The following is a 15,256-nucleotide window of genomic DNA, read 5'->3' as shown; positions in this document are numbered from 1 at the left end:
TAGTATCCTCAGCAGAACAGATTTTTAAAAGACTCAGTGGAAAGCAATTTCCTCGGAATCTCCAAGAATTTCAGAGACTTGAATAGAGACAGGGGGGATTGTCTGAAGATAACAAGTAAATACCACCCCCAAAACAGAAAACAGCACTTTGACGTTTCAATAACATTGAAAAGACATCTAAGCTGTTTCAGACCCTTTCTCTAAACCATTTTTTTTCAGCAGAACTATGTCAGATCCATCTCTTTCTTGCGAATGGCTTTTGCTTTGACAATTCAGCTTGTTTTCTTGTGGCCGAGCACTTCCCCAGCAGACTTTCCAACCCATGTTCTCAGGAAGCATTGACACCTGCACTACGCTGTGCCCAGCCATCACAACCCAGCCCACGAGCACCTGCCCACAGCAGCCGCCACGCGTGAGCTTTGCTTGCTTTCCTCCCGCAGGACGTGTGCCGTGGCTGAAGCATCCCCCCGTGACGCTCACAGGAAACCCCTCGTCCCCTGTAGAGCCGCCGGCAGCGCCTCCTGTCCCGCACCGCAGCCGCGGGGAGAGTTTTCGGGGGGAGGCAGCGTGGAGACCCCACGGGCACCCCACCGGCGCAACACAGTGGCTGCGGCCTCAAACCCTTTCGCGCAAGCACAGCGGGCGGGGGACCGACGGCGGCGGGGCGGGCAGTCGACGGGCCCGGGGCGGAGCGTGGGGCCGGCGGCGCCGGGAGGCGGCTCAGTTTCCGCTGGCAGCCGAGGGCGGCTGGCCCAGCGGAGCAGGCGCCCAGCGCGGCGCCGCACCGGAGCCGCCGCCGGCGGCCGGCGAGGGCGGCAGCATGAGCGGCGGGCGTAGCGGGCGATCTGCCGTGAAGATGGAGGCGCCGTTTTACCCCGAGGAAGGACTGGAGCTGCTGCCCGACTTCGTGCCGCTGCCGGCTTTCGGTACCGCCGGCGGACCCGGAGCCGATGCGGCGGCGGCGGCGGGGCAGAAGCTGCTTCTGGGCGCCGGGAAGAAGCGAGACCTGGCGGCCACCGCCCCCGCGCCGCTCCCAGGACCTTTCGCCCTTCGGCCCCCCGCTGGCGCCCGCGCGGCGGCTCTGCGCTTGCTACCGCCGCCGGCCGCCGCCCCGCCGCCGCCGCCCGCCGGTTCCGCGGAGCCAGCGGGCGGCGGCGAGGCGGCGGTGGCGGCGGCCCGCGGCGGCCCGGAGGTTGCGCTGGGCTCCGCTGCGGAGCTGCCTCTGCTGAAACTACCTCCGGCCGCCGACCTGGAGCAGCTGCTGATCCAGGGGGGCGCGGGGCTGGGGTCTGGCAGCCCGGGGCCGGCTGCGCCCGGGGCGGGGAGCGGCGGAGCAGCGGCGGCGGGGCCGTTTCTCTACCGGCAGCCAGTGACGCAGGAGCAGGAGGGATTCGCCGACGGTTTCGTTAAGGCCCTGGCAGACCTGCACAAGCAAAACCAGCTCCTGGCGGCGCCGCCGCTCTCCACGCCGGGACCCTGCTGCGCCACCCGCCCAGGGCCGCCAGGAGCCCCCGCCGCTGCCGACCCCCCGGCCGTCTACACCAACTTGAGCGGCTTCAACCCCACGGGGCCACTGAGCCCTTCGGGCAGCGCGTACCCGGCCGCCTCCGCCCCGCCGCCGGGCCTGGCCTTCGGGGCGGCAGGTCTGGGGAGCGGCCGGCTGCCCCCAGCGCGGTCCCTGGAGGAGCCGCAGACGGTGCCCGAGGTGCCACCGACGGCGGCCGGGGAGGGCGGAAGCAGCGCGCCGACGCCACCGTCACTGTCGCCGCTGGACGCGGAGAGCCAGGAACGGCTGAAGGCGGAGCGCAAGCGGCTGCGGAACCGCATCGCAGCCTCCAAGTGCCGCCGGCGGAAGCTGGAGCGCATCGCCCGGCTGGAGGAGAAGGTGAAGGCGCTCAAGGGGCAGAACGCCGAGCTGGCCGCCACCGCCAACCTCCTCCGCGCCCAGGTTACGCAGCTGCAGGGCCGCGTCCGCAGCCACCTCTCCTCCGGCTGCCACATCAACGCCGCCGGCCATCCTCCCCCTCCCGCCGCTCAGCCGCGGGAGGCTCCCCCCGAGGCGGTCGCAGCACCGGAGACCAGCGCCTGCTGAGGAGGGACGCCCCGTCGCAAGCCTGCGCCGTCCTTGCCCGCCGCCGGGGCGGTGCGGAGGCTCCGTGGGGCCGAGGTGCTCGCCCGCCGTCGTTCTTGTGTTATTATTGTTAATTATAAGTATTTATTTGCGCCCGGAGAAGACGGTTGCAGGACCCGGGTGTTGTTAAGCGTTTCCCGGGGTCTGTGGATGTTGTACTCGGCAGCGAGGGTCTCCGTGGGAGGTTCTGGGGCAGGTGGTTGTTTTAATTTTTTTTCAGTGAAGTACTTGAGGTCTGTAGAGATTTCGGAAATTAAGGAAGTTCCTGTTTACAGAAAGATTCAACTTTATTTTCATGGGGGATATAAAAACTCTGTTTCATAATACACCTTACTGAACTGTATAGCAATGGATAAGCTTTTGAAACTTAAAAAAAAGCCAGAATCATACCCTTTTGAAGAGATGTGCGTGTATATATATATTTAAAACATAATATGGCTATGTATATTTTCATGGTATTGATAAAGAACTTTTTTAAAAATACTGTCTTTCTCTAGAGCTTTAATTTGCCATTGAGAGTTAAGACAACTATGTGGGTGCTCTTGCACTTAGATGACTAAAGTTTTAAAATCGAACCCTGGAGGGAAGTGATTTTTATTGTAAATCTTAAGCAGGATGAAATGCGTTCCTGACTCAGCCATTTGAAAATACTTTTCTAAACTGTACGCTCCATATTTCTTGTGCCAGTGCAAACTTGGGGCATTGATAGTTATTTATTGAAACTTGGACATTTTGGATGTTGCTTAGACCTTATTTTTCTAGATAACAGGTTAGAAGTGAAACGGTTACTTTGGCAAGTAAAGTGTTACTTTGGCAAGTAAAGTTTTACTTTTTTATTTTTTTCCTTCACTGTGTACATTCCAGTAGTGTTTGCGCTATATAACTATAGTAACAATTCTGTGTGATACAGAAAAGGGCTCAGGTTTGGGGTGGGCTAGCTATAAAGGTGGTAATTCCATTGTATTATGCTTGAATAAATTGCAGAAATAATAAGGAGAAGTAGATTTATTTTTCAGTAGAAATCTATATATCTTGCTTCTTGTTCTACTTTGTTCTAAAGGAACTTTCTGTAATGCTCTAGAGACAAAGTCAGTGCTAGAATGTGAATTGTTTTTCTATTAATAGTTGGGAGGAATTTATTTGATTTATGACTTTGTCAAGATTTTACTAGTAGAAGAGAGTGGCAATCCTCTGATTAGACATAATCCTCAATAAGTTTTCAGAAGCTTTAGATCCCTTGCTCAGTACTGCTGCCTACCTTGCTTTTGCTGCACCTGTGTGTTTTGAGCATAGCCGCTAACAGAGCGCTGCCGAGCCCTGTGGCATGGTGCCATGGAAAGTTTCTGTCAGAGTGTGACGGTCACCCCACCAGAAGCCCCTCAGCGTGAGGGCCGCAGGTCGGGCCTGCTTCTGGGGGAGGGCAGGGCTTCTCCTGAGCAGATCCAGCTGCAGAGCAGGGCCTGCTCCCCTCTTTGAAACTGCACTAAAATCTCTGCTTGAACTCAGAGGCAAAACTTACATGGGGATATGTGTCTGTGCCAGCTGGTAAAAATGGGGGATTGTGTGAGGAGCCAAGGGGGCATAGACATCCTTATTTGTACAAGCCATTGCTCAGATCTGTTAAACCCACTCAGGAGCTGTTAGGCATCTCTTACTTCTTCTGAAGGCTACACTTGATGCTTTGAAATTCAAGAACAATGGGATAGACTCACATGTTTTTTTGCTTTTATTGGGGATGTGTGAGTACTATCTGTTCAGAAAGCTGAGCTGCAGCAATCAGGTGTGTGAGTTTTTTCTTATAGTGCATAATCATTCCTGACACATATGTGAAATGACATGACAATGCATAGTAATTGTATTATTGTAGCTGAGATGCTCTGAGGATATTTCTTTTCTTAATGCATATGCAAATTAGGTAGAAGCCATATTAATTATTGTATAAGTGTTTAATCATGTCACCGGAACCTTTTTCAGTAGTTGAAATGATTGCCTGTAACAGTATCTTCTGCTGTTAGAAATGCTAATGAACACATAAAAAAACATTTTGATCTTAAGACACGTTTAAATACTTCTTACAGGCATTCTGAACCAGACAGCATACAATCTGTAGCACTGGCTGTTACGTAATAACTGGGTGAAAAATAACTGGTTTTTACTATGTGGCAGGTATCACCTATCTGTGAAGATACTACAAGATTGGAGAAATTAAAAGTTGTTTTTTTTTTTCCCCTGACACTTAACACACTTTCCCTAGTGAGAGAGGTAATGCTGCCTGGTACATACATGGATGTGAGATGCTTAGCTTTACTGTATATGTAGCAAGGTGGGGGTTTTTTAAGGAGTCCTAGAAAAACTCATAAAAATTACATGTGTGGACACTGCTGTTTCAGTTCTTGTATTTGCAAATGAGCGTAGGGCTAAGTAAAGGTCTTGTGGTAGGAAACAGGACAGTGATAAATATAGCTGTGCAGTACTTGTTCTTTACTTATCTTGCCATTTCTTGTCAGAATAAATTAGCAGTGTCCAAGGAGAAGTGGGGGATCCATAAGACACATGAAATCACTACGATTCCCCTTCCCAGCCAAGGGCAGGGCTATAATAGGCTACAACTGGGCAGGGTTATAATGAGCTCACCCTTTTTAGCATAGTAGTTTTAAAACTGGAAACCACCACACATTACCTCATTCTCATTTGAGCTTTCTGCTAGAGCAGTCCTGCATCCAGCTTCTTAAAGATCTCATGTGGTAACTTCTTTGATAGCCTGGTTAATGTTCTAGCTGATACCTGTTAGGTGGTACAAGTGCTGACAGGCCAGCTCTGTTACTCTGATGACAGGTTACTAGTGAGGCTGGTGGCTCCAGCTGTCTGCCAGAAGCTACTATTCTGGTAGTAGAGTTGTCCAAAATAAATGTGTTTTCTGTAGAATGAGAGGTTACCTTCATAAATGTGTTCTTTTATCTGGTATTTAGTTGAAGACACAGGATCTAACACTGATGTGACCAAAATCTGAGAATAGTGTGAGGTGGTGGTTTTCTTGGTTTGTTTTTTCTTCACTATTGACTGTGCCATAGAGGTTGCTGCAGCTGTCACAGAGATATGAGTGGATAGCCTAAGCACCTAGTTTGAACCAGTATCACAAGACTCAGAGTACTTTCCCATCAGGCTTGATTGTTACTATCTTCTAGTATATATCACCACTCTGACTTTTATCCCTGCTGTGTTCCTAAATCTTTAAATGTGGCCTCCTTATTGTTGTCCTGCCTTTTTTGTTCAGTTCCTTGCAGGAATTTTCATGTCTATGTCTTTTAGGCTTTGATTTTCTGCCTAAAACTTTGGTCACTGTGAGATGCTAAAAGATAGATACTGGATAAAAATTTTCCAGACTGTTTATATGATTTACATATATACATACATTTACATACATAGCTCCTTTTCAGTAACTGCATGCAAGTTGGCTGTATGTCGCTGTAAAAACAAACAAACCAAAACCAACCAAACCAACACCACCCCCCTCCCTGCACAAAAACAACCAAAAAACCCTAACAAAGTAGTTTATGTTCAGTGGAAACTCAGTGCTTTTTAGCTTTTTTTCTTTTTCCTTCAAATTTGTACCATGTTTGTTTTACTTGTGCACACTGTTCACTAGTCCTTACAAAGATTCTCACTGTGTAACTTGATTTGCATGTTACCCTCATGCCTTTCTGAACTGGTTTTGCATTCAGATCCAAACCTATGCCAAACAGCCCTCTTTGTTTATTTGCCGTAGGTGTAATCTCTGCTCTGGAGATTATGTAGTCCCTTCCTTTGTTTTGGTTGATGGAAGCTTGTTCCTGTGCACATTTTGCAGCTCGTCAGCAGCGTGAACTGATGTCTTGATCTAGATGTGAAGTGCCTTCTTATTTAGGTGCTATAGCAAAATAGTTTGATTCATAAATGGCTCTAATTTCTTTGAATTGTTATGAGGCCTTTCTGTCTTGTGGAGTGGGAGGAGGAGTCTTTGTGGTGAGGGAAGTCTTGTTGAGTCCTTCCTTTGGCAGAGGGTGGGGCTCCCATCAGGTCTGCCCGTGCTTGCTGTGAGTGCAGGGAGACTGCTTGATTCAAATTACATCATTACAGGAAAAGTTGATTGGTTTCCTCCCCAGAATAAAATGGGTAGTAAGGTCTCTCAGTATCACAAGGTGTACAGATAGCTCTTAGTGCTTGGTGAGTGGTTCTTACAACTTTCACTGGAACTCCAGGATGAGATCATTTGGCAAGCTTAGAGAGCAATTTGTAAAACACAAGTACTTTGCATATATTGAGAAGTGCAGGTGTTTGGGGGCAGTAAGTCTTGATTACAGAGAGGGGTGATTCTGTGGGTGGTGGTGATGTTTTTCTCAGGAGCCTGTAATAGTCTTGCAAGAGGTAAAAACCTCTAATAATTTGGAGTCTTTGCTGCATGTCATAAATCACTTGAATATCATGTGGTGTTCAGAGTGGCCCTGCTACAATTCTCTGTCATCTTGGTACATGTTTATGTCACTACTGAAGGAAGAGTCCTGAGGCATCCTTTTGTTTGTTTGTTTGTTTAAATATCTGATTGACTGTGTCTCACCTTTGACAAAGGCACGATCTCCCAAAGTTAAGTCCTGAGGCATTCTGTAGTTTGCAGCTGTTAAAGTGGAAATTTTATTTGGTAACTATACAGCTTGATGATACTTTCAAAATTGTTGTATAGTGTTGTTTGGTGGTGTCTGAAGTACAGATAAAAGCTATGTTTGAACTACTAGTTGTGCTGAAAATAGTGAATTGTCTGCCATTGGCTATTTCAGTCTAGTAGCTTCTTAGAGAAAATTTCTCTATATCTGAAATTAATATGCAAGAAAAAACATCTGCTTGTAACATAAGTCACTCTTCAATGCATTTTATGTGTCCTTCTGCTCTGGAGTGTAAGTTAAAAAAAAGAAAAAGCAGTGAGTTACGTTTTCCTTTATTCCTATGTGCCACTGTATCTGCTGCTGTGTAATTTTGCTTTTTCCTTACTTGATTCTCTAAGTTTATATGCTTAGAAAGTAGACAAATTGGAGTATGACATATCTGTGTACATATTTAATTTGTACAAAACCACTTCCATGTTCCAAGTATTTTGTTTACTGTTTTACTTACTGAGAATGGACGTTGAAGAGTTCCTAGGCTGTTTTGACACTCATTGGTCACTTAATCAGTGTTGTATGCAGTGACTGTGCATTTTCCATCAGAGGTGGACAGTGCAGCCTGTCAGGGATTCATCTTTTTTAGTATTTGGCAAGACCTGTATCAGCAGAAAAAGCCTTGAACAGAAAGCTTTCTCAGTGTGTAATAATCCTGCAAATGTTGACTGATCTTTCTAGTGCCACAGTTGCTTGCTGTGGGGCTGCATCAGCATCTATGGTACCCAGTGCTGTGTGATGTTCCTGTGACAAACTGCAGAATCTAAAGCTTCTTATGAACTTACTAATCTTACTGCACATGCAAACTTTATTGTGAAGGTGTTGATGAATTAAATCTAAATTTGTGGAATCTTAGGCCGTTATGATACACTAAGGGAGACAAGAGGTCTTACTCATTCTCAGTTTTTCCTGTCCTGTGTTTCAAAGATCTCTCTTTTTATCCTGCCCATGAAGTGGCTTGCAGCTGTTTGTGCTGTGAAACTTCTTTCTTCATAATGGCTGGTAGTAACTCAGAGGCGGGACAGAAGCAACTTCTACACGAAGTAGTTCTTTGTGACAAACTAAATGTAGGTTTCTGAGAAACACTGCAGCAGTGAGTGCATAATGGAGAACCTGCTGTTGTCCATATGTTGCTAAAATAGTTTATAAATGTACACACCTAATTTATAATGAGGGCAGCTTTCCAAGTCACCATCCTGTTGACTTGCTACAGGTATTGATTCTTGCTGCTTGCTTTGATCTGGAAGCAGTTTTCCTAAGCTATTGCATACCAGAAGGTTTACTTTCTGCGTCAGTATAGTCACAAACCAGATCTCTGCTTGGATGTTGAAACAGTCCACTGCATGTAGGTCAACCAGAATGCCACACACTAGCTGTCTTTGCAGGGTCCTGCTGAGGAAACAGTGGCGGGGAGAAGAAGGAAACCAATCTTGGATCTGTATCTTCACACCAGCACTGTGTTTTGAAATGCAGCTTTCTGTTGAGTAGTCTTGACAAAAGCATGTCACTGGTGTGAAAGCACTGAATCTTGGCCTTGTGCCTGCACGAGACATGAGTTCTTGTGCTGGAGTTCTGCTTTGGTATTCTCTCAGCTTGGTGCCAGCTGCTGATACAGGAAAAGCCAGCAAATCCAACCTTTATGAACAGAACGTAGATACCTGCAAACATGTCAAGGTGTTGTGCACAGACAGTATTGTACATAGAGAAGAGCCAAATGGAGGGGAACTGTGATTTTCTTAGCTGCAGCAGTATGCAATGAGGCATATTCATACTCTTTGTTGTGGTTGAGTTCTCCCAGAGGAAAACTAAGCTGCAATTCTGTGTGTGATTGCAAGTTCATTTTTTAGATTTCCAGTCAAACTGGAAGACTGTGAAATCTTGCAATGCTATGTTAACACAAAAAGATAATTAATTTAAAAGTCATGTTTAGCCATAATGTAATCTGATGTGCTCCAGATCATATGTAGTAATTTGCTGCAAAGTGAAGGAGGGGTTATAATAAATAATATTTGCAAGGGAGTCACCCTAAATAATTACCTGCCTGCCATTTCCTTTTTTGTCTGTTATGAAAACATCTGTATCCATAGCATGGCTAGCTGTAAATTGAGCTTTGCTCTGAATTTCTAGTGCTCGTAAAAAACATGGTCTGCAATAGTTTAAGGAGTATAGGTGCTGGCTGAATGGCTTTTCTGGAGAAATTATGATTTTTGTAGGAATGCTTTGGAGTGATGGATGACTAGGAAGCCTTGCTAGCACATGCGGATAATAGATATGACCAGTTCACTGTGCATTAATACACTGCTAGATTATGATATTTAGCACACTGTTGAAAATATTTACTTCTCCTGTTACTTATTGGTTAAGAGCTAGTTCAGGGTGGAATTGTAAGCTGCCTAAATAAGCTCCACACAGTCCAGAGAGCTGTGTCACTGGAGATCAGTAAAAGACCCTCCATCACTTCCCAGGAAAAAAAAAAACAAAAAACAACTTTGGTTGCAGTCTTTGTTTTTGTTTTGATTTTGCATTTTTGTTTTATTTTCTACTTTAAGTTCTGTTTTACTCTTCTCTTAAAATTTATTTAAATAAATTTGAAAACGTTTCTGCTAAGTACTTTGAAGATTCTCTTGCAACTGTTCAGTTACAATCAGTGGTGGTATTACTTCTGTCATAGATGGAGAAAGCTGAAGTGGTTAAATGTCAGGCTTCTCACCATGTCCTTTTTCTGAGACCATGAACTGAACAATCAAAAAATTATAACAAGTAGTTTGAACTCTGTAGAACTGTTTGATACCATTTTCTTGTCCTGTGCAGAAAGTTTCCCACCACCCTGAGGGATGCATGACCCTCCTGCCCAACATGGAAAATTGACCTTTAAGAATGAACAGTCTTTAAAAAAAGGCATATAAAGATAGTCTTGTGTTTCACGCTGAGCCTTTTGAAGGATAACATGTTGAGCCTGAGAACCTTTCTCACACCTCTGTTTCATAAATCTCCAGATTTTTTTGTAGTGCTGGACACAAGCAATGAGGTGGCATGGAATAAAGTTAATGGAGTGTTCCAGAGAGTGTATTGGGGATACTCTCCCTCTTTTTACCTAGTAACTCCTAGGGAAAGATACCAGTAGAAGATACTGGTATAAATCTTGTCGTCCTTTAATGAATAGAGCCAGAGGTCAAATTCTTCTTTTTCCTACTTTTACCATTCTGTCTTTTAATATCCTTGATGGAAGGGTGACAGAAATAGTGGGAAAATACTTACTACTGGAGAGTTAAATAATCTTGTTATAGATAATATGTCACAGAAGCTGTGGCTGTAAGTAGCTAGGACACCTGTTCAATTTGCAGTCTGCAAGATGACACCTTCAGAACAGGGATTTCTAAAATGCATCCCAAGTGTCATTAGTGGCCCAAACCATTTTGTGCCAGTTACTAAAATGGTATTGTAAATTGTGATGATGTTTGAAAGTCTTCCTGGGCACACTGTAACCGAAATCACAGCACAAGCTGGTATGTCTGTGATACCTTTGTGGCATGATACCACTTTCCCAGCAGGCCAAAAGCATATAATAAAGTCTACTTTTCCATTCTTTCCCCCATGGCAATAGAAATGACAGTTGGAGGAATCAGCAACAGTAAAAAAAACCCCAAACAAACAAAAAAAACCAAAACAGGGAATCCAAAGAAGAAATAATTTGTTTCTCTGATATATGATTTAATGGTAATATTTATTGTATTTTTAAGTGTCAGAGAATTAAGATTGCTCTTCGTAATGCTTTTTAGAGTATTTTGTTTTGTTATTACTGCTTTAGTGTCTTCTAAACTTCTTCAGAAACTGTGCCCCTCCCTGTTTGGCCTGATGACTGTTAATTTCACACTTATTCTTTTTTATTTATAGCCATGGCAACCAGCATACTGAAATGTCATCAAGTACAGCCCAGGTCTGAATGCTGACTGATGATGCAAAGGTTTGCTCTCTAATAAAATGTGGCCTATGAAGGACAAGCTTCATAAGGCAGCTACGCCCTGTCTTGAAGCATTTGCTCTAATTTCAAGGCTTTCCCATGTGATGTTGCTCAACATGTAGCAAAACAAGTTTTTGTGAGCCCCTTGAGCATTCCTTTATATGTAACAGTTTAGATACTCAGGCTTTGTTTATTTTTCATCCTTTCTACCCCTAAAAACCCCCACCAAGCCAGAAACAAAAGACCTAACACAAGCAAAACGAATTGTTTTGCTTTGTTGCAAAGTGCTATTTGTTCATTAAAGAGACTCTTAGTGCAGTTCTTGCACCAGTGATTTTGCCTTGGTTGCACTTAGCTACTTTGTAGGGAACAAAGGGAAGGGAATAAAAGTTGCAATATAGTATTTTGCAATTCCTGGCTTTCAAACAGAAAATGATGAGCAAGTCTGCATAGGCCTCTTACCCGCCAAAGTATAGCCACTGATTCTTACCACTCTCACTCTTCTTAATTAGGAGTGGGTCTACTGGCTTCTTAAGGTCAAAAGGAAAGAAGGGAGACATCTTAAGAGAGGGCAGTATCAGTGCTGTTCTGCTGTGAAAGGCCCTGAGCCTCCTGAGCCTTAAAACTCAAGTTTATCTGTTGGATTACCTCTACTTTATGATGCCTGAAAGCAACTCTTAGGCTCCCTAGCAAGGGTCTTACCAGGACAGGTGACTGGGTCTGTATTGCTGAATAAGTCTTCTTGCTGAAGTAGCTCTGCAGTTTCTTGTGGTTTTTTTCGGTTTGTGGAGTTGTAGGACATTCTTCCAGGGCAGTAGTTTCTCTTTCCTGGAGCAGCTCATTTAAGGCTCGCTTGTTTTTTCTGCAGTTTCTGCCTAGACTGAAAGCCTTTCTGAGGTTTAGAGGACCATATCCCTGCCCTGGCTGTGTTGTATTCATGATGGCTAATGTTCTGTTAATCAAAATATCCCTCTAAGAAAAGAGCAGCTCCAGATAGGTGCAAACTGGGAAAGATGAAATCCATTATTCTTTGAGCAATATGTCTTTTAATCAGTTGAACAAAGCAACTAACTCCCATCACCTAAAAAGGAGAGAGCTCTTGGGCAATGGGACCCAGCTTTGAAAGCACTTGGTGGTTTCTGGTGGTGTTCTTGCTGAAATTCTGTGGTATAGAAAACGCTTGATGCCCTGCAATACCATAAGCCTTGCAATAGCATGTGCTGGGGCTGCTGCTAGGATCATGCAAGTCCTGTGGTCCTCATTGGCATTGCAGTCATGCCACATGCTGGTCAATGGACCAAAGGGATATTCTGAAAAAGAGAAGCCACCTCTCCCTGCTGGGTAGCCACCAGCATCCCCAACCTCTCTTTTTGTCCTACAGCTCTTCCCGGCCTTTGGGCAAGGCACTGAAACTTTCTCATCCAGGATAGCTGTTCAAAACAAAAGGTGGAGACAGAACAGTGGAGATTTAGCATTGTTCTTATATGCAACTAATTGGTGGGTGGTTGTCTGCCTACATCCTTTCCTGGGTTCTTGTAAGCTGGGTTTATGTGTACCTTCTTATTCTGCCTTATTAAATTAGCTGGCACAGAGGAGGCCTCTGAGAAACCCTTTCAAAATCTCTGCACAAGGAAGAATTTTTTAAAATGATAATATTTAAATAGTTTCAAACAAACAGACAAAACCCAACCAGAAATAAATTACTTCATATGGATACAGAAATACTTCCACTTTTAAAAAAAAACCTGATGATTTTGGGGAACTATTCAAACAGGTGTACTGTCAAGGAGGCAATAATAGTGAAACAAAATTCAGTAGCTACTCATTTGCTGGATTTGATCAGGGGAGGTTTATCTGGCAGCTTTTTTTCTGATGCGGTGATTTTTTTTTTTAATGTAAAATGAAGCTACAGGGCTTAATAATATACAACTGAGGATTATGTCCATTGTAATTTTTTGTTACTTTTACAAACTATGTACTATTATGTTAAAAATACTTATTTTTGAGACGAAGTGGACAATATTAGTTGGCATCTTGCACTTGATTAAATGTAAAACATTTTCTTAATTTAGTGATGTGTTTAAGAGAATACTGTAACTTACTGAATATACAACAGTGATAACTGTGTTTACAATAATTTTCCAATTTGTACTGTTCAGTGGTAGCCAACTTGTTTAAGAATTAAAAGTAAGGCATACTGTGATTTGCAATCTTGGAAAAATTAACTCAATGCTGCTACCACTAAATACTGTGGGATGGATACCACGGGTTTAAATGGCAGCAGAGTTGTATTCCAAGCCTCTGTCTTAAGTACTTATGACTAAAAGGCGACTTGCCTTGTGCTCATTTTTGTATCCCTGTGTGTAGAACATCAATTAGATATCTGTTAATTATTGATTTGTAACATTAGGACCTGGAGATCACAGTGGATTTGTTTGTTTGTTTCTGTTTGTTTCTGAACAGACACTTTGACATTTTGGAATGTATAACATTGATCCTTGTGCTGGAATTATTTACATGCAAAAAGGTATTTATGATTTTTTGCAAACTGCAATGTGCAATTTTGTACGTGTTTTAAACTAAAGAGTTTATAAGGAAGATATTGTATGTACAGTACTTGGACATGAGTATTATTTCTTTAATATGAATATCTAGAGGAAAATTAAAGTTGCTTTATATTCATATTTTTGGCTGTGTTCTTCATTATTTCAGCAAGATACTGAAAAGCCAGCTTAAGGCATAGTTGTCATTTTGCTGGAAAATTGAAGAAGAATTTATTGATCTGGGCTTTTTAAAATGTATTTTTTAATCATGCTTAATGTGCTGCCTCTTTTGGTCATATCAACATTTTGAAGTGCAAGGAAGGAAGAATTTCTTCCTGTAAAAATGCTGTTCTTCAGGATAACTTCCCTATATGCTAGTGCAGATGCAACTTAAAAAGTACACTCAAAAAGAAAAAAAAAAAAAAAAAAAAGAGAAAGTCCAGCTCTGGTGACACCAGATTTCAGGCTGTTTCTAAGAAAAGCTAAGAAAAGTAATCAGCACTGTTGGACAGAACTCCGGTTGTCCATGTCTTGACTTTTCTGTTCCAGCAGAAGCAGCAATGGTAAAAGGTTTTGCCATTTAAACTGTTCTGAAGTCACATCTGGAACAAATCTCTTGAATAAGGCAACTTTCTTTCTTTGCTGTGATAGTTCTTATGCCCATTGCTATGTCTTGACATATTCCCCAAGGAGAGTTACTCAGCAAACATCGCTACATGCTAAAAACACTTCTCAAATGCCGGTTGAAAGCTCCTCAGCTCTGGGAAGGCAGCCATGCTTTCTGGATACATCCTTCCAAACCCATTGATGATGGGAAGGACTGAGTGTCAAGACCTAACAAGAATGCTTTGAGGCCACCAGGTTGAAGCAAGAGTCGAGAAGCGCAGCAGTGCCACTGGTGTTGAACACACCAACTCACACCCCAAGCACACACTGGCTCATTCTCTGATACTGAAGAAATGGTGGAGGGACTGTTTTCTTCTGATTTAAGATATGAATACTAAGACTTCAAAAGCATGCAGAAGTTAGAGGAGCGGAGGAAAGGAAACTGTGAGTACATTGTGGTTCTAAATGCAAACCATGCCTTTTTCAGTGCTCTGGGAGTAACTTAATGCTTTTTAATCTCCATATTGTGCATGGCTGTAGGCTGTGTTGCACACATGCTAGCCAGACCACTCCTTGCAGATTTCCACTCCTTTCCAATACAGATTTCTTCCTGGAGGAGTCTGTAGCACTCTTGCAATAATCTTCATGCTTTTCAAATGAAATACAGAAGAGAAGCAGAACAACAAGATGGTGAGAGCCTTTAACACTTTGATAGAGCTTCAGATGGAGCGTTTACTTGTTCTCTTTAAGCTTTCAGTTCTTCTGGCCTTGAGTGCCTCGGAGTGGTGTCTTCAGAAGCACTTAGGAAGCAGATAGTTTAGACTGTGCCCTATTATTCACAGGGTGTGGTGTAAAAGCTGGGTGTTTTGCCTTGCTTGAATAATGTGCAGGATAGTGTTCTTTTTTTTGACTCTGAGATCCCGTTCCACACGCTCTGTCTCTGGGTTCTTGCACAGCTTTGAAAATTAGTGTTCTAATGGAGTAATTCAACAGATCAGAACTTATTCTTGGGTACTATCTGTCTTCAAGACTGAGGCAAAGGCCTAATGGTGCTCTTGCAGCCTAATATTTCTTTCCTTCAGCCTGGGCAACTCAAGTTCTGATATATGCCCTTCAGGTAGATCTGGAAATGGCATCAGTTGCCAGAAATCAAGTAGCAGGTGACATATAAAAGCTGGGAACCTCTTGTCATTTATCCCAATGTGGGCTGGTTACTTTCTGTTTCACCTGCATCTGGCTGCATTAATTTTTTAAAGTTTTTGCATTCTCTGGTGTGATGTAGCGATGTGCAAGATATGACACACAAATTGCATTGGGTTTCCCCCCA

At 43.7% G+C, this 15,256-nt stretch overlaps 1 protein-coding gene across 1 annotated transcript; it reads left to right on the top strand.

The window, feature by feature from the left end:
• The first annotated feature begins 697 nt into the window (after positions 1-697).
• Positions 698-13,464, top strand: LOC309450985 (transcription factor Jun-like). The gene has a single exon (XM_082074288.1). It carries the CDS (start codon positions 821-823, stop codon positions 2,090-2,092), a length of 1,272 nt encoding a protein of 423 aa, XP_081930414.1. The 5' UTR covers positions 698-820; the 3' UTR covers positions 2,093-13,464.
• Positions 13,465-15,256: the final 1,792 nt, after the last annotated feature.

This window comes from Streptopelia decaocto (genome assembly GCF_964273445.1).
Source record: "Streptopelia decaocto genome assembly, chromosome: Z".
Taxonomy (NCBI): domain Eukaryota; kingdom Metazoa; phylum Chordata; class Aves; order Columbiformes; family Columbidae; genus Streptopelia; species Streptopelia decaocto.
The sequence above is the reverse complement of the archived record's forward strand: the minus strand, read 5'-3'. Positions and strand labels throughout refer to the sequence as shown.

Coding starts and splice junctions, on each gene's coding strand:
- LOC309450985 (XM_082074288.1), top strand. CDS start 821: ATGAGCGGCGGGCGTAGCGGGCGATCTGCCGTGAAGATGGAGGCGCCG.